Raw genomic sequence first — 20,162 nt, 5'->3', positions numbered from 1 at the left:
CAGACCCCCTAAATGTTTTCTGTTCTATTTGGTCTGTAATGTTTAAAAAGAGAGGAAGAATGGATCAGACTGCTTTGAAGGGCGTTGGTGCAGAGAGTTGCCACTAGGGAGCGTCAGGGACAGATAAAGTGCAAACCTGTTTTGCTTCTCTGTCTGTCTGCAAGCCTTTCTGCTTTTTTGTTCATACTTTTAGTCTTAATGTATCCACATTTATCAGTTGCCTTGTAAATTAACATTACCTCACACCTTTTAAAAATCTTTTTCCTTTTTATTATTGCTTAACATAAGAATAAGGGCGATCATGTCCCTTATGCATCCCTGCTCATATAAACCACTCGTCTGTTTGCAGATAGGTTGCTTAGTTCTCTGCTGCTTTACATTGCAAATAAACCTGTGTTTACATTTGCTCCACACTGACAATGGTCACTATGGGTTACCACGACTAACAACACAGGTAACCAATCAGATCTTACATGATAGGTTGGAGGGGGTTGGACACTCTGGGGGGGGGAGTTGTACACTGATCACTGATCTTAAGGCTGTGTTACACTCTGGCTGGTGCCGGGAAATTCACCAGGGGAAACTGATCTCAGGTCTGTAAGCAGATGAAGGCTGTTTGCCAAATAAGAACAATTTCCGTTTCTCTCTTGGATCCTCCCGCTTTGTCACATGCAGAAACAGGCTATAAACACAAGGTAAGTACACTTCTTCTTCCATTTAACAAACTCATTACAATCTAAACGCTGAAATTACAAATACTTAAAATAACAACAGAGTGTATGAGCAGGTCTTTGATTGTCTTCATGTTGGATCACATGTGCTGAAGGGAAAGTGAAAGTACATTTCCAGAGAGTCAAAGTTTGCGAACACGGTTGTTAGAAGTTGCTGAACTAGAGAATGTAAATTTAGAAAAATACCTTAAAATGGTTTATTTTCAGTGACAGTGCTCACACACACACCAGTAAAGTTGTAAGAAAAGTGCTGCAACACCTTCACTGTAACTCTGATTCTCAGTCTCCTGCTCTCTTTCCACGCACACACACAAAAACACACACACGCACACACACAAAACATATTTCACTGTGTTCATTTAACAAGACCCGGTTACCCCAAGCAACAAGAGGGGCTTATCAGCTGCTTCCTCACTTGCTATACTGTTATCAGCCTGGCCTAGTTCACACACACATTTACACACACACACACACACACACACACACACACACACACACACACACACACACACACACACACACACACACACACACACACACACATACAGAGTTTCTGCCCCTTTCTGTCAAAAACACCAGTGCTCTTTATATCTCAGTCTCTGACTCTCTGTCTCACACACACAGGCACGTAAACTGGGGAATGAATGTTATGGGGGGCTTATCAGTGTCCTGAGGGGCCTGGCAGGCACTTCACAGACTCAGATCCCAGTGCTGGGGCCACAGAGACAAACCTATGTGACCAGACTACTGATGAACAAAGGCTCAATAGCTGGAGAGTCCTCTATGGAAGCAGCCAGCTGCAGGGCACACCAACAATGAACATATGTGCATGGTGCAGTGGTGGGTGGTGGTGGCTGCCATTCAGAGGAAGAAATAACACTGATAAAGGTGTTATGTTGGTCTGTGATGTGACACCAGTGAATCCTTACTGCCCTGTTTACTGAAACGAAAATGAAAATGGAGGCTGTGTTTCTTGTCTTTTGTACTACTAATGTGTACTCTGGCACAAGCAAGGCAGCTTGCTTTTCTGTAGCACTGTTGTCAAAAATTATGAATTGCAAACCATTCAAACCCCACATTTAATTTAAAATAGCTTAAACAAAGGTTTAACATAAGAATAATATTTTTTTTAACCTTTGAGCCTACATTTTAGGCCTCTGCTCAAAAACTGTGAACCGATAATGAAATAAATACATTTATGCAACCACAAGATCTATTCAAATACTTTTGGAGTCATAGTAAAGAATAAATGAGTTAAGATGTGTAAATATCAGTATATGTGTGATTAGTTAAGATGTGTCAGTATATGTGTAACTGGTGAAGAATAAAAGAAGATGGCATGAAGTACACATAAAAGAAGTTTAAGCGTTACCTAAAACAACAACAAAAAAAATATTTTCAGGGTGAAGGTCCCTTTAAAAGGATACAACTATCTAAACTTACATCTAATCATAGTAGGCCAACACTAATAAAGTGAAGCAAACCAGAATTAAAGAAGTTTTAGTACAGGCAGTTTAGATGAGGTCTCCAGTTTCTCCAAATTTCCATTTTGGCACAATATGGCACCAAATCTTCTCAAAGTTCCCCAACTGCAAGACCTCTGGTTTTAAAAGGCCAAAGGACTTCTTGTTAAAGCAATGTCTTATACATATATATTGTATGTAAGAAAGTAAAGATGATGAACTCCCTCACCAGTTACATCATCATCCCTGGGCTGGTGATCTTGACAAGTCTTAAGAAATTCAGCCAATCAAAATATCGCCCCAAATCCTCTCATTTTCAGGCAGATGCTTTCCCCAGGAGAAAGTGCTCCTTTATCCATGAATAGTTACAACCCATTTAGGGTTATATTGGGTGCAGAGCTAATCTAGATGTACCCAAGATCAAGTTTTAATAAGTGGAAATGATAATGCCAGGTCCATTTTAAGTATTTTGAAATTGAGAAAGCTAATTCGTTTGGTTTTCAGAGTGAAATGTTAATTAATTCTAGCTTATATTAATTTTCATTCATTGGTTCAGGGCATATTTACTCATCATCCTTATCTGATTATTTGATAAAACCTAGTTTTCTCAGTAGATGACTGCAGATCCATGTTGTAGTAATCTATGCAGAATCCTGTCTGCCTTGTCTTGCTGAAACAAGCAAAACCTTCCTTGGAAAAGGTCTCAGTCACGAGGTGGTAGATTCTCAATCATTCAGGTTATAATCAGTCAGTCAATCACTTTATTTATATAGCACATTTCACAACAAAACGGTTCCAAAGTGCTGCACAATAATCAATATACCACAAAAAATTAAATAAAATGACGTCAAAAAATAAATAAATAAATAAAATAAAAGACACAGAGGACCACACAACACAGGCAGTGTTAAAAGCCAAGAAATTAAAGTGCGTCTTAAGACGAGACTTAAAACACTTCACAGTGGTGATTGTGCTGACATGGGGGGGGGGGGGGGGGGGGCATTCCAGAGTCTGGGGCCGACCACAAAAAATGCCTTATCCCCCTTGGTTTTAAGGCTCGTCCTAGGTACCTCAAGTAAAAACTGGCCCTCGGACCTCAGCGCCCAGTCCATGACGTATGGTGGTACATGTAAAACCTTAAAAATCAAATAATAAAATATTAAAATCAATCCTAAACTTAACAGGGAGCCAGTGCAAAGACACAAGGATCAGGGTAACATGATCATGTTTTTGGCCTCATTGTAATTTTCCTAAAAGCTTGAATAAAGGCAAACAGACTTCTTTTTCTTTGTTCTTGAACATATTTTACCTCTTATCCAAATGACTTGTTCAGTTCTGAACTACCTTAACTGAAGAAGCATTTCAGATGAGAGGTTAACTATCTTCAAGGGTCAAGATAAAGAAGTCCAGTTGCCTTTATTCAAGCTCTTAGGATCTCACTTAATAAAAACATGATGTTGCTCCAAAAGCTTTATTTATTATGCAGGATTAATGGTGCATTCACAGATGTGCTATTTCCCATGTCAAGTGCACTTATGCACTCCCATACCATCAAAGATGGAGACTTTTGAACAGTGTTTTGATAAGAAGCCGAAAGTCATCTCTCCTTAGCCCAGAGAAAATAGGGAAGTCTTCCTTTTTATTAAGGGGGACCAGTCAGTAAAGGGATTTCACTCTCAGCCTCCCTTGGAAAATTTATGCCAAGGTACTGGAGAGAAAGGTTTGCCTGATAGTTGAACCTGAAAGGAAGAAGTAACAATACGCCCTTAATCTGGGTCTTAAACTGACTTTTTACCCTGACAAAGATACTGGAGGAAGTATGTGCAACCAGACAACATGTATTTTGTGGAAAAGGCTAATGAACATGTCCCTCGTGGTGTCTTGTTAGGGGTAAATTGTGTTTACTGCTATTCAGTTGCTGTATTGCTGACTGAGGGCTTGGTTTGCAAGGCAGGTTGAAAGTTAGACTTGTTTCCAGTTGGAGTTGGTCTCCATTTTGTAACTGATTCTAATGCAATCAAACTTTATTCATAAAGCACTAAAAACAACCACTGTGGACAAAAGTACACTAAATAAAAGTAATAAAAACAAAAAAAGGAATTAATAAGAACAAATTAAAATACATAAATCATAACATCAACATCTTAAAAAGTGTCAAAAGGCCAAAGAGAACAAGTGTATTTTAAAAAGCGCTTTAAAGACAGACAATGAGGAGGCCTGTTTGTTGTACAGAGGCAAGTTGTGATTCTCATGACCTTTATGGACAAAGTTTCTAACTGCAGCCATGAAGCAGAGGCTTTTTAGTCAGCTTGGGGTTGTATCTTTGCTTCGTCACATCAATCAATCAATCAATCAATCAATCAATCAATCAGTCAATCAAAATTTTATTTATTGCACTTTCATACATAAGAGCAGCACAAAGTGCTTTACACATCAATAACAACTAAATGCCAACAACAAAACAGATAAACAAAAACGATCCTTCACATACCCCAGCATGTAACTCAACCAAATTAAAAACACAATATTATCTCTCACACTCACACAGGTAAAGCACACAAAGCACCTCCACACACCTACCTAAACACTAATACCATACCCCACAAACAAACCCCAGTCCCCAATATCAGGTTTAATGCTGCTGTGAGGATGTGGGCCTGCTGTTTTCATTGAGCAGAGACCTCCAGTAGGCACTGGGGTGGTTTGCAGGATGACCGTCAGCACATCCAAGTCAGAAATTCTTCAGTGGGAGTGAGTCACTCCCTGAAGTGGAGGAGTTCAAGTATCTTGTGGCCTTGTTCACAAATCAGAGTAAAACAGAATGTGATACTCCTTGCAGCATCTGCTGTGGCGTGCTAATCTGGGTGGTCATGTTGAAGAGAGAGCTGAGCAAAAATGCAAAACTGGGATTTTACCAGTTCATCTAATGCTCCAACCCCGACCTTTGCCCACAAGAATAAGATAGCAACAATAAGTGGCTGAAATGATGCTTCTCCCAGGGATGGCTGGCCTGACACCAATACAGGGGGGGAACAGAAAAATGTCATTTCTCATGGTAAAAGCAAGCACAAGAGATAAACACCCCATAGGAGTTCAGCTGTTTCACTTCATCATTCACTTGAGATTGAAAAGATAATAAGAAAAAGATGCATGTTCTTCATCATTTCTGGTGTTAGTTGTGTTATGTTGGTTGTCATTGCACTAGTGTGACACCATGCTAGGCATTTGGACTAAACCCCTACTTAGGAAGGGTCCAACTTGCTATAGAAGTCACTTGACCTGACCAGACCATTCTATACTGTACGTTCTGCCCTAAGCCATACCACTCAGTGGAAATCGGCTGCTGAGGGATAACAGGGGGAGCTCAGTCATCTGAGAGAGGCTCAGAGTGAAGTTGCAGCTCCTCTCCATTGAAAGATGTTAGTTAAGGTGATTCAGGGATCTGTTTCAGGGGATGTGTTTCAGACACTTCCCACCAAAAAGAGGCCTCTGAACAGATCCACTTCCTGGAAAGTCTCAGCTGATTTGAGGTGTTCCACCGGAGAGCTGGAGGATGTAGCTTAGGAAAGGGTGATCTCCATTCAGGTTGGTGCCCCCTATGCACCAATCCCAGACACCACACAATGGATGTATTGATCATATTTCTAAATGAGAAAGGTCATACTTGAATTGTTCCTGTATTTAACCACACAGCTATGACCTCCAAGTAAGGGTCAGTTTCCATGCACAATTTCACAGAGCGATGAAATTCTCCTCAGCCCCTCTGTGACACTCGCTTTACATGAACTAATTTTACTTACTAGGGAAATTGTTTGTATACCTCAAGATTAATTTTTAGGTTAAGGAAAGTAGTCTAATTTTAGTTAATCTTTGTTTGTATAGTACTAATTTACAACAAAGTCATTTCAAGGCACGAAACAGACACAGTCCTATTCAATTCATTGTAGTCCATTTATAATAATTCTGTTCATATAAGCCAGTTCATGGAAGGTCAAGGCTGGCAGAGATGCAGATGTTCCTTAGCTAGGTAATGATGTAAAAATAACTGTCTAGCTAAGAAAACAAATAAATTCATTCATTCTTTTCTTTGGCTCAATCCCCTATGCTGAGCCAGCACGGGGCAGCAGGTGACAGCTTCAAGAAGAAACAGAACAAATATATATATATATATATATATATATATATATATATATATATATATATATATATATATATATATATAAACAAGATTTCATTTATTGTTAGGATACCAAGCTAAAAACCATAAAATGCCCAAATAAAATTTGAAAATAGTGCAAAAACAAAGCAAAACTCCTAAACCTCACAGTAACATTCATACATTTCTTGATGTAAACTTTTAAACTTTTAAACTAATCAACTTTCCTAACTGATGCTATAAAGATTTTCTCAGCTCCTGCTTCAGTCTCTCCTAAAATGGTGTTTGCACATGATCACAAAGAAGAATTTCTTTCAACTTTTTCTTTATTTTTTTATTTTTCTTTCTTTCTTTTATTTGCTGTTGGGAGTCAGTTCCTCTCCATATCACTCAGGTCCTGGTGAAATCATTGAGAGCCAAACAACTGTTAACACAAGAGGAAGCTGAAAGCAAAGAGGCCATTGCTAGCAGAGATGCTGGCAGTGGTTTGGCACAAAAACTCAGGAAGCAGTTCCTCCTAACTGAGCTGTGCTTCCTGTGTGATAAACTGACCAAAACATGTTGTGCCTCTATCTCACACATGCACAAAGGCAAAGAAATTAAGTCTCCCTTACTTTGGCAGAGTGTATAAAAAAGAAGAAAGAAGAGAGAGAGAAAAAAAGAGAGAGAAAGGAAGAAAGAAAAAAACAAAAAAACAAGGAATTGTGAGCCTGTCGAGGTAACTGAGGATTAATGGGTTTAAAATGTAGGAGCTGTGTGAGAGATTAGAATTAATTCCTTGGAAGCCATTTGTCCACAGCACAAGATCTATTGCATACAAAATCTAAATGCTGGCATAATCTTCCAAACAAAGGGGGCCGATGGTAAGTGCAGGTGTGGCAACAATGTTTACAGATTAAATTTGACATGTGAGGAGCGGCAGCTTCCTACCACCATGAGATGAGACTGAATTCAGTCAGAATTATCACACATGGACAACAGAGGAGCTACATGGGCAGCAGGCTCAGGCAGGAAAGTAAGACATGGGAAGCTATGTAATTCAAAGGAATTAACAGTACTGTGTTAGCCGGAAAAACAACGTATGAGGAAAGAATAGGAGAGAGTAACAAAGAGGAGCTGGATTGGTTCATAGTTCTCTTGTCATGATGTAAGGAATCCACATATTATGGCTATGAACACAGTGAAGAAACTTGATGTTTCAAGTTCAACACCAGCTGCCTCCCCTCTACTTATACCAACCCTCCCACCCACCCACACAAACACACACAAGCCAGACATACACTGCAGTGCAAACACTTCCTTCCTGTTACTGGTTTAGCCCAGTTTAGAAGAAAGATAAGCGCTAACGAATGATGTGCTAAAGAGTCACGATGACTAAGAGGCTGATATAATCTTCTGTACTCAGAGAGGAGTGACCCTCTTTGTTTAGGTAAAATATTTCTTCAGAATTTCTAACTATTAACCAGGTGTTTTTCACAATCTGCAGGTGTGGTCTCACAGTGTTTTACCTGTAATGTTTATCCAACTCCTCGACTCACATGCTATTTTTTTTTCCTCTTGTCTCTCTGTTCTTCTTTGGCAGCTTCAGTCAGACCACAGGACATTTCAGCAGCCCCCACTTCCTCATCTAGAATTGAAGCAGAGCAAGCGAACACGAGTTTCCTGTGACGCCACTGTGTCTCTGGTCAATTAGTACACTCACATCTCTCTTCCACTGCCTGGGCTGTTCAGTCATCTGCTGTTCATCGAGAAATTCTTGCCGGAAGGAGGATTTGCTTACGTTCAACAGCAACTCAGGCCTGTTCAGTTGTTGTTAACAGTCTGTGGGGAAAAGCTGTGATGGTGTTTTCATGAGGTTAAATTCTGTGTGTGATCCAAACGAACAGCCATGTTACAGCAGTCAGAGCTCATCTTTGAATATGCCAGTGACCATTTCAACTCGGTGCAGGTGAGTTATTGCTGTGCTTCATTGTGTGTTGAAGCTGAGGTGGGACAGCCTTGCAGATTGTAACCTGTTCTCATATTAAATCTTGACATTTTTTTGTGTTTAAGTTGATGGGTCACCCAGACTACCCTGCAGTGATTGTGGAGCAGGTTCCCCATCCACACCTGCTGACATATACAGGTTTATCATGTGAACATTCACCGATCGAGGATCACCAGCAGCTGCTAAAAGGTCAACACACACACATATACACACACACATATCTGGTTTATACTGCTCACGGGGACTTTCCATTGACATGAGTCCCTTCCATTACCTCAAGCATCACAATTTAATGCCTAATTTTAAACTTCAATGTAAACCTAATTTAAAATCTGAGCCTAACACCAAATATTAACCCTGTACCCGTGAGAACGAAATTACAGGCCCCACTTTACAAGATGTGCCCATAGGTTGGTGTGCAGTCAAGTTTTGGTCCCATCAATGCAGTAAAAGAGACTAAACAAACACACCTGTCATGCTATATAATAGAAACTCCCCTGCTCTCTGTCACTCTACTATATTCGATATTTTTTATGAATGTCGTCTTTGTTTTGGAAAACTTACAGCTTAACCAAATTAAAACTATTAAAACAAACAAAAAAAAAAAAAAAAAAAAAAAAGCATTCCGCTGCGCATGCGTAGTCGCACCCATTGAACACGGCCCACCCTCTGTAAAAAAAAATCAGGAAGTGAAACAAAACATTCCTGTCGTGCTTCGGTGATAGAAAGTTAATGAATCATATTAGGATGCAGACGTGGTCAAACGGGCCTGCAGCACATGTGCTATAGCTTGTTCCTCTGGGAGGTAAAAAGTAAGTCTTGTCGCCGTGTCGGTTTTGGGTTTTCTGTGTCGTTGGGGTTGTCAGGGAGCAGCAAAAGTTGAGCATGGCGAGGCTCAGTTGATGTCGCTAACAGCTGTAGGAAGCGGCGGTTGAAGACAGTTATAGTTCACTTTAAGATAACAATCAATCAGTCGGCCTCCTGTTTTTCAGTAAATGTGCTTTGAGGTTTTGAAAGGCTGCTGATATGGTGTAGAAAATGTTTGGGTGAACGATAGCAGTTAGCTAGTTGTTTTCTTTTAGCTCACAGCCTTCAAACCTTTCCATGTATACATGTGCTCAAGGCAAGTCAGACCCTTTTTAGATAATATTTTGCCTCGTGGGAAAATTAATACTGTTGGGTTTTACTTTGAGGTAGCAATAATGGCATCTGTCAAACAGTCTGATATTATGCACCTAGAATTAAATATAGTGGCTTACACTGGAAAGCAGGATATCCTGAGAAGTAACTGATTTGGTGCTGATTCATTTATAAAGGATGTTTACCTGTCACACATGCACACAAGATCCCTCCCCTCTTTTAACTTTAATAACGAAACCAGTGAGGAACAACAACATATACATAAGTTAATTTGAGTTATCCAGCAGTCCATCTTCAATGGTCAGACCCCCAAGAGTTCCCTAAAATTCTTAATTCACCCCTTTTCAATATTTATATATATTTTGCAGGGAATACAGAGTAAATGTGCATCTGTATAATGAAACAAACACTAATTTAAATTTACATTATAAGACAAGAGTGTGCTTTTATATTAGGTATATTAGGTATGAACACAAGCTTTTTAGGAAGCTTTCTTTAAGTAGACTTCGGGACTAGTTCTGTCAGGATGATCCCACCCTGCTTGTTGAGGTTCAGACTCTTGGGGGGATTAATCACTCCATCACACCTGTTGTCACTGATTATTAGTTCAGTTCTTGTGTTATGTGGCATACCTCAGCAAATAAATTTTAACAGCAAATCTTCATTAAGACCACTTGGTTCATGAGGGTTCAGTGAACTGTTGATGAATCCACTAAAAGTCATGCATCAGAGCTTTGTCAGAAAACCCCCCACACCCCTCTGGTATAGGTTATTATTATTTATATATATATATATATTTGTAGGCCTGCTAGTCATCCTTAAAGGTCCAACCCGCCCCACCCCCCCGTGCTTGACTAGTTTTGACTTTTTCTTTTTTCGGTGTACACTGCGTACCATGCAGAAATATGCCAAGTTTTTCAGTTTGTACCGGTTTTGCAATCACTTTATTGCTGCATAAATACTGTTTGCAAACCATGTTATGTTAGACGTTTCTGGTTGATGCAACTAGAAAAATAGGGCCAAATACCGGGCCAGTACCATTTTGATGCCCAATGCTTGAGTGATATGTAAGGTATTAAAAAGTTCACCAACAGCATTCCTCTGAAAACGGTCAAGAACAAATAAACATGAAATAAGCATGAAAAAAATAACAGATAATGTCATTCAAAAAGAACCCAAGGCCCTTCAGAAAGCCTGTAAAACTATTGCTCAAGACCACTTTTAAAGATTGTAAGAGGGTTTGGGTCCTTGGAAGGAAAATAGAAAGACATGAGGGGTAACTCAAGGCTTTTTTATAGTCATGCAGGTCAGCTGTAATACCTAAATAATAACAGCCTGTGTAATTGTGAATGTGTCATACAAGTGAGATCTGTAAATATAGAGGTGTTCTTATATCTTTTACATATTTTATGTCTTTATCTTTGACTTATTTAAGTGTCCCTGTTATATTTCTATTTTCTTATTTATGTGTGTTTAAGCAGAGAGACTCCTCAAAAGTCTGTTATGCTTGCATAATGACAACAAAGACCTTGAATCTTGAAAAAAAATAGCAGGAAAGTGTGTACTGTGTGAATTGCTATTTTTGCATCTACTGACTAATTGAAATCTTAGAGTAAAATTCAAGCACTGCAGATAAAGCCTCTCATGAGACCTTTGTAGTAGAGTAGCAGCTTTAGTCTGCAGTCCAGAGATATGAGCCTGTTTTTATAACTTAGTCACACTGACCCCTCAAAGTCAAGCTTTCTGGTGTGTCTTTCACATAATATTCCTCCCTCTAAGTGCTGTCCTCCTCCACCTTCCTAAAGTGTTGTTGTATGTTCTTCCCTCCTCTGTGGTCTGTAGTGGAACCATGTGACAGCGGAGAGGAAGAGACCATGGAGACACTTGTTGCTGCTGACTCATTTAACATGGACTGTGCTGACACCCTCTCCCTGGAACAGCACTACTGTAAGCCCACACACACAAAAGTGTCAACAGCACTTACACATACCCTCAAGTAAAGATTCCCTAAATCCCCTCCAACCCCTCCAGTGTTCTGATGTATTGTTTGACTCTGAGATGTTATTTTTAGACACGATAGTCACACTGCTGTTCTCTTTCGTTAAATCTGTTTATGTCCTCTTGCAGCCCAGGCCTTCTTACCATCACTGGGTGATGTCATCACTACTCCTGTTACCCAGGTTACCGTGTCAGCTGAGGGGGTTGTGGGAGCTATTGACCAGCCACAGTGGCACTCACTGCATACGGAGAAACCTGTGGCACAGCTGCAGTCCAGAAAGAGAGGTTGGTAGCTTTTTTAGGCACACCTGAGAATACACAGCTTTTAGATTGCATTAAATAATTTAAAACTATTACTTTTGCAGGTAGGAAACCTCGTCATCGGAGGGCAGATTCTCCCACACCAAACATCACAGTTAAGAAGGACAAATACAACAAAGGTATTGCCAAACATAACAAAGCCCATGCCTCATGCTGTGCAGTACACATGCATTAGATACCACAAGAATACAACAAGAGCTCTGATTTGATCTGATGCAGCTGAGATCTATTTAGCAAGGACAGTATTGAGGAGAATAAGAGCACCCGTTTAAAAAAAAATAAAAAATCTGCTGCTGAACAAATACTTGCGCAGTTTTTTGTGACTGTAGGATTCTAGTGCAGTTTAAAAGCATTTAAGTAAAGCTGAAGGCATGGTTTAAAGCTAACTGCTTGGTTCGTCTCTTACACACCCCGTCCAGGAATTCACAATGCTACAATAACAACTATTAGCACAAATTCAGCTAATCCTTGTTAATTCTGCACATTCTACAGTTTTGACCAATCACAACTTTTAACAAATTGCAGTGCTGCTCCACATTGCCTGATATTATTACGTCATGAGCTTTACTTTTGTTTTTTTAATATGAACATGCAGATGTGTGCAAAAGAAATGTGTCATATTTGGTAGATGAAGACAAACAAAAGCCATCAAATGACAAAATGTTTTCTAAAGCAAGATACTGCCAGAAATCAATTATTCAAATCAAATCAAACCTTATTTATAAAGCACTTTTCATGCATAAAAGCATAGGTGTTATGGCTGAACAGATAAGAAAAAAAATATTATGGAGTCTTATATCATCTTGATCTGCTACATATGATGAAAGAAGCAGAATCTCTTGTTTTTTTCTTCTTTTTTTGTGCTTGCTATTTAAATGTTAAGTTGAACCTTGTGAAGTCTCTCTCAGTATGTTTATTTCAGTTTTTTTTTAAATATCAGAATTGGAATTGTGATGAATTAATATTAATATAATAAATAATATTTTAAATACATTTTGGGCTTTATTTTATTACTGTTTTGCAAGAAAACCCTAAAAAGCAATGCAACCTTTGTTGCAACTTCACAAAAAACACTCATTTTAAGTTGCAACAGTCACTGTTTAGATGTGTAATTGGAAATATAAACATAACTATATAAAGGCATATTTTTGTAAAAATAATTCAAATAAAAGCCTGTGCAATCATTGGCTACCTTTTATATGGAGGGTACAACTATTGTCTGTACACCTTATTGTCACATTGTGTATGTTTGTATGCAAGCCAGCCAGAAGTGTATTAATTCCTGTGGGAAGCTCTGCGATCACCTATAGGTGTGCAAAAGTCAACCTTACTTTTTTGTGTTCATTTTTATTTTCATCTTTAATTTTGTCCAGTGAATTTTGATAAGAGACCACCCTGTGTGCCAGGAAGTGGAAAATCAGAGCTGTGAATCGGCTAACTAACTGCTAGCTTAAGACAAAAAACTGATCAGCATGTTTTAAATATATTCAGTTGAAACTAGCTTGTGGTTCTTATGTCTTATCACAATGACTTTCAACCAAAATGACGATCAGGCAGACTGCCATCTTCCAACTTAATTGCTGGAGATACTTTTGCAAGCTGTGTTGGTTCTTCGTGTTATAGTAGTTTGCTAGCACTCGAGTGCAGGATCAGAAATATGTGGAACAGTGTGAGGTCTGGGGTGCTCTTGGTTGTGTTGGTGCTGTTTTTGGTGCTTTAGCTGTAGTCTGTTGTAGAAAACAGAAAATTCAAATTGGACAAAGATCTGCTTCATGATGGATTTGTGGCTTAGCTAACGTTAAGCCAATCAGCATTTGACCAGCACGTAGTGTCATTTCTGAGGTCTTTGTGTTGTTGGAGGTATATTTTAAATCCTTCATTCTGCAGGACATGACAGTAACACAGAAAAAAAACCACAGCAAAGGTATAAAATGCTCATAACCATGTCGTAGTGATTTCAAGTGCATGTTCCATAAAACAATGGTAGAGAAACTGTTAAATTTAGTGTTTTGTTTTCCTGCAGTGAAGTTTTATACATCCAAAAACATATTCAGATGCATAGGCATGTATATTCCACACCAAATGTACACATAAGTGAAAATAAAATGTTATTCTAACTAAGATAGTCTTTCAGTTTTGTTGCTGTTATGACTTACTCACAGGCTAATTCAGTCATGTTCCCATTTACAATGTTTAGACATATGGCTCAGTTCATATCACTCAAAATGACTTGGCGTTCTGCCTCACCCCAGAGTTTATTCTTTTTTTTATCTGCAGCCATCCTGTTTTGAACCGGTTGAAGATCTTTACTGGAAACTAGGGCACATGTTATAAAGCAGCAGTGTGTGCTTTAAAGCACTATAATAAAACTGACTGGATGTTGTAGTGTCATTACGGTGCATGCATAACATAGCTTAATTCAGTTTTGGGTCATATTCTACCTGTACTGTGAACTTTTAAATCAACTTTGCTGCCTTCGGTTGACTTTAAGCAGACAGTTTAACTTAGCAAACACTTGTGACCCAGTGCCATTTACAGCTGTGTGTGCCGTCAACGTCACACCGCGTCATGTGTTTCACATGTCATGTTTTATATTTTAGATCATGAGCAAACTCAAGCTTTTTTCAAATATTTTTTTCCCCATCTTTCTGGTTTATTGTCAACATGATTTTAAGTGAACTACAAAAAAAAAAAAAGAAAAGAAAAAAGCCTTCCCACACTTGGTCTTTCTTTTTGATAAAGAATAAACTGGGCTTTTTTTCACCGTATGTTTAACCGTTCATATTTTTTTTATTTAGGTCTGGTAAACTTGGATAACCGGGATGAATGCTGTTTTAGCATCTTTCTTTAAAATCAAAAGGATCCTACAATCCACCACTCAGCATGTATACATGACACTTGAAAATATTACGTTGTTAGTCCGATACAAAATCAAAACTCTTAAAATTGAACTAATAATATGGTTAGAAATTAAATAACTTCTACATGTACACTCATGCAGGAGTAAACATGCAATACTGTGCTGTACACTTTATCAGGTTCACCTTGCTAGTAATAGGTCAAACCCAAGCAGCAACCTCTGACAGTGAAATGTGAAGCTTATGCAGAAGTGCAAAAAACTGCAAATCCCCATAGAATCCAATGTTAAAAAGACAGACTTCACAGCAGAAATAAACATGTTTAAAGCCAGTACAAAAAAACAAAACATTTTAGGATTAATAAGTCAAGTTTATCCTCATGACAACTAAGAGGGGGGTGAATATTTTTCTAACTCATGTTTGAGTGTTATTTAATCTTGAAATTCGGCATAATTAGAGGCATGTCCTTTTGATTGACAGGTATCCAGTATCTGTGGCAAGAAGGGAGAGTGCAGCACAACCACGGTTTTTAGCCGGTTAACAGTGCTCCTTAGCTTTAGCCCGCCTACCTCTGTTAGTTGGTTAGCTACCGTTAGCTCCAGGTTAGCTCGGTTAGCTCTTAGCTACAGGCAGCTCAGAGCTTGATGGGTGTCAATCATCCACCCTCACCTTCACAGTCCCCCTCTCAGCTCCACCTCTTTGCTCATTTTTTTGGATTTTCTGGGAATGACGACACGCGTGACGCTGCCAAGATGACGACGGTGGGAACCACCCAGTCAGCTTCAATTCAGCTCTTCAGAAACCTACGGGTGACGTCACAGAGGCTCCGCCCATCTTTTGTATACAGTCTATGGTCAAAACCTGTTTTAGCGTTTATTCAACAAGGTGTTAGAAACATTCCTCAGAGATGTTGCTCCATATTGACATGACAGCATCACACAGTCGCTGCAGATTTGTTGGCTGCATATCCATGATGAGAATCTTACGTTCCACCACATCCCAAAGCTGCTCTATTGGATTCAGATCTGGTGACTGTGGAGGCCATTGGAGTCCAGTGAACTCATTGTCATGTTCAAGAAACCAGCTGGAGCTGATTAGAGCTTTGTGACATGATGCACTGCTGGAAGTAGCCATCAGAACATGCTACACTGTGGTTATAAAGAGATGGACATGGTTAGTAACAATACTCAGGTAGGCTGTGGTGGTTAAACCATGCTCAGTTGGTATTTAGGGGCCCAAAGTGTGCCAAGAAAACATCCCAGACACTATTACATCACCACCAGCACCCTGAACTGGTGTGGTCTTCTGCTGCTGTAGCCCATCCGCTTCAAGACTGGAAGTGTTGTGTTCAGAGATGATATTCTGCATGCCTTGGTTGTAACCAGTGGTTATTTGAGTTACTGTTGCCTTTCTTTATCTCCAACCAGTATTCCCATTCTTCTCTGACATCAATAAGGCATTTTCACTACTGGTGCTAACTGGATATTTTTTTCTCTTTTGGACCAGTCTCTGTAAACAGTGACAACCATGTCACGTTTAAAGTCTCCTACATCTTATTTTTTCCTCGTTCTGATGCTCAGTTAGAAAATTAGCAAGTCATTTTGACCATGTCTACACGACTAAATGATCTGAGTTACTGCCATGTGATTGGCTGATTAGCTATTCATGTTAACAAGCAAATGAACAGATGTACCTAATAAAGTGAGAAGTGACAGTCAACTATAACAGGCGTAGGTGGACACTGGGTCTTTTCACATTGACCTATGTTCCTTTTTTTTTTCTTAACCAGATTGTTGTTTTGGTCACTGGTGATGTTCTAGCTGTCTGTTTGATCAAGCGTTGGTGTTCACAGCTGCAGCTTCCAAAGGCAAATGTCACACTGTGGTTCAAATGAGCTGATGAAGTTATAAAGAAGGCATAGCTCCGATCTGGTCATCAAACAGCTTTTGAGTTAGTGGACTAATTAGCCCTGGAAAAGAGAGTTGTACGTCTTAGCTGTGCTCCTTACACTCTTAAGATGTGAACACAGTCAAAGCCTAGAGTTTGCACTTTAAGCCAAGATACATCATAGAACATATAAAGTAGAAAAGAAATTAAAAAATACAAAATGTCTTTGTGTGAATATTTTCAGACTTGCAGCAATGGTCTGAAGCTTACTGTTCTAAAATAAAAATAAAGAAAGTAAACACATTTACTTTGAAGAATAAAGTAATCTGATGTCATTGCTCAACTGTTAATCAACAGTCGGAAAAAAACTGATCCTCAAAGTATTTTAACTCAACTAATTTCTGTCTGCTTGTTCTTTTCCCGTCATGCTTGACATGTTTGCTCCTCAGGTGGAAACACACTTTACCTGTGGCAGTTCCTGATGGAGCTACTGCAAGACAGACAAGTCTGCCCCCGTTACATCAAATGGACTGATCCGCAGGCTGGGATCTTCAAGCTGGTCAACTCCAAAGCTGTGGCCAGGCTCTGGGGCAAACACAAAAACAAGCCAGATATGAATTACGAGACGATGGGAAGAGCACTCAGGTACAACTGCCTTAAGGTGTAACATAACACTGCCATGGTTTCTTGCTCTTCACTTGGGCAAAAACAGATTTTGGCCCTGTTTCCTAAAGAGAATTTATGCATGTTCACACATTTGGTTTGCCAGTGGAGGTTTTCAGAGGATGTGTAGACACATGCTGTTTAAAAGTTCTAAACAAAGGTTTTTGTATAGTAATAAGACATATTTATCTGTATATTAAAAATAGGTAAATCATAAATGACATTTTTGCTCCAAAAGTGGCTCGATAAACAGGCTGTAGAAGGGGCAAAACCAGATTATGCTTTAGTGCAGTGGTGTCCAGCTCTAGTCCTCAAGGGAAGCAGTCCTGCAGGTTTTAGATGTTCCCTGCTTCAAAACACCTGATTCAAATCAAATGGCTCTCCTCAAAAGCTTGTTGTCAAGTTTTGCCAAAGCATGTTGCCCCATTAATCTGATTGAGGTGTGCTGCAGCAGGAAACATTCAAGACCTGCAGGACAGTGGCCCTTCAGGGCCAGCTATGAAAACCCCTGCTTTAGTGATAACTTTAGGAAGCAGGACCCTGATAATCTGATAATTCTTTTTATTTTTTCTGAGCCAGTATGATGATTGGTTTTTGCTTATTAACGTGAAACCATCATATTCATGCAGGTACTACTACCAAAGGGGCATACTGAATAAGGTTGAAGGCCAGCGTCTCGTTTACCAGTTCACCTCTCTTCCCAAAGACATGATCTACATCACAGATGGAGATGGCACCAAAGAGGAGGAAAATAATGATCACAACAGTAGCAACGATGATGATGTAAGTGATGACTCCGGCAGTGCAATATCTAGTGACCAGTCAGAAGAGGAAGAGGATTCTCCTTACCCGCCGCAAAAGAAAATGGCATTTGTCTCACTCCAAGCCACGCCCACACAGCGCATCAAATCAGTTCCCAGGCCTTCAGCTCAGCGTGACACTGTGCTGCGACCCACCAGCACCAGTTTGATCCAGGAGCAGCACTTGCCCATTGTGTCTGCTGAGATGCTGCGGACACTCCAGAACCTGCAGAAGGTCCAGTCCCTGCAACCCGCAGGTCACGCGTCAGTCTTTAAAACAGCTCAGCTGCTGGGGAGTCTGTGTGAGCGACAGGCTGCCGCTGAGGTGGCTGTAGACAGTGACTGTGCTCCGAAGACACCCGAAGTAAAGATGCATGTGGGACAGAAAACACCACATCTGGTGCCTCTGACAAGTTCTGACCAATAGAACCGACCCACAGCATCCACACACCCTCAAACACATGCATGCCCACACACTCCGTTGACTCAGGACCACTTAAAAAGCTGCTCTTTGCTGTGGTGGCATCTGCACGCCAGTGATAACGTCTGACATGTGGAAGATCTAGAACTGATTCACTTTTTCAGATCATCAGAAGCAGGCGATTCTGGATCAGTTCAACAAAGGTTTAGATCATGAGATCTTTGTTAGAAGATAGTAAAAACCAAAACATCACTGCAGCCTAGCTTAAATTAAAGGCATGCTAAAGTTATTCTTTGTATCCCAGAATCCCAAAACACACCAAAGACAGTCATGCACTGGAACCTGCAGCCTTTCTGCACCTTCTGCAGACACGTCCTCTGCTTGCACTTCCGCCCTACTGTCATGGAGCTTTTTTGTCCTATGAGCACGCTGTGCCCTTGTCTGCCTTTACTTGTGCCTTTTCCCTTTTTTTTATGTACAATCAGATGCTGAATCATTCCTTTGCCTTGAAAGTGGCTTTGCATCAATACTTCCCTCTGTTGTATGCTTCTTCTCTTAAGTGCCTAAAGTTTTCAGTCCTGTCCCTGCTTCCTCTTCCTGATAATAATGAGGTTATTGAGGGAAAACATTCCATATTATTATTGTTATTTTTTGTAAGAATACTGAATTATGTTTGTTTTATGAAATGTTGAAAATAAGGGAACACTGTTTGTAGAATAGTAGTTGTGCACTGCTGCTGTTTAATGTTTGTGTATCTTCACAGCCGGCCTTTGTTTTCTTGACAATCACCATGAATTTTGTATCCTCTTAGGCCTTTCTGAAATACACACTGTGTAGTTATTGCACATACAGTAATTCATATATGAGACTTTAAAGCCTTGATATCTACATGCACTTGTGTGTTATATACTGTTATGTGTGTGCTTGTGCTTTGTTGCCATTTTCTCCCTCAGGTTTATGAACTTTCGTGCCGCAGACTATATACCTTATGCAACAAGTTAACGGCTGGCTTTTTATAATGAAGTAACTAGTTTAGTGTTTACTCTTCTGCTGTTCTGAACTTGGCCTCACAAAGTTCACCTCATTCACACTTGATAACAGACTCTGTAAGAATGAGCCTGGCTTTAGTGAGGTAAAACTTTGGTTAATGGATTGCTTATTATGCAGTGACTGTGACTGTGTCTTTGCCTGCAGGGAGCCTCTATGCTAAACTGTTTTCACTTTATTAAACTGTTATCCTTAAATTCCCCTCACTTTGTTTCTTTTGAATGCCTTCTGATGCTGTTTTACTGTTTTGGATAAAACTGTAGCTAAAAGAGAGGGGGAAATGCTATGGCCTTATTTTTGTATGCTCGCTTTCATGCAGCCTAAGAGTGATGTATGAAATAAATTAAGCTTTTTCTGTGTAAAAATTATCCTCACTTGTTTATTTTCCTTCATGCAGTATATTGACATAAATTGTGAGAGATTTCAGGAAGTCACATTACTTAATTGCTTATTTATGATCCAAAATTATTGATGTGAAGTAGAAGAAAATACATTTTTTATGTTTTAATATTTCTTTTTTACTTTATTTTTCTATAATGTCTCACCATAGTGACGTACAATATGTGAAATAACAGCAAAAAAGATAACAGATTTAATTTAAACAAAACAACATCAATCCCAGCTCATACAAATATATATATATATATATATATATATATATATATATATATATATATATATATATATATA

At 39.4% G+C, this 20,162-nt stretch overlaps 1 protein-coding gene across 3 annotated transcripts; it reads left to right on the top strand.

The window, feature by feature from the left end:
* The first annotated feature begins 557 nt into the window (after window positions 1-557).
* On the top strand, window positions 558-18,710 carry LOC121644770 (ETS-related transcription factor Elf-1-like). 3 transcript variants are annotated; one of them, XM_041992950.1, is made up of 8 exons: window positions 558-695; window positions 7,933-8,298; window positions 8,403-8,526; window positions 11,320-11,424; window positions 11,605-11,760; window positions 11,841-11,915; window positions 16,991-17,186; window positions 17,834-18,710. In XM_041992950.1, the coding sequence occupies exons 2-8, from the start codon at window positions 8,239-8,241 to the stop codon at window positions 18,429-18,431; spliced, it is 1,314 nt and encodes a 437-aa protein (XP_041848884.1). In that variant the 5' UTR covers window positions 558-695; window positions 7,933-8,238; the 3' UTR covers window positions 18,432-18,710. The 3 variants fall into 3 exon arrangements, with proteins under 3 accessions (XP_041848884.1, XP_041848883.1, XP_041848885.1); XM_041992949.1 differs by lacking the exon at window positions 558-695 and adding an exon at window positions 7,640-7,779; XM_041992951.1 differs by lacking the exons at window positions 558-695; window positions 7,933-8,298; window positions 8,403-8,526 and adding an exon at window positions 8,541-9,149.
* Window positions 18,711-20,162: the final 1,452 nt, after the last annotated feature.

The sequence above is a fragment of the Melanotaenia boesemani genome, chromosome 8, assembly GCF_017639745.1.
Source record: "Melanotaenia boesemani isolate fMelBoe1 chromosome 8, fMelBoe1.pri, whole genome shotgun sequence".
NCBI classification, from domain to species: domain Eukaryota; kingdom Metazoa; phylum Chordata; class Actinopteri; order Atheriniformes; family Melanotaeniidae; genus Melanotaenia; species Melanotaenia boesemani.
This window is presented reverse-complemented; position numbering and strand designations above follow the sequence as displayed.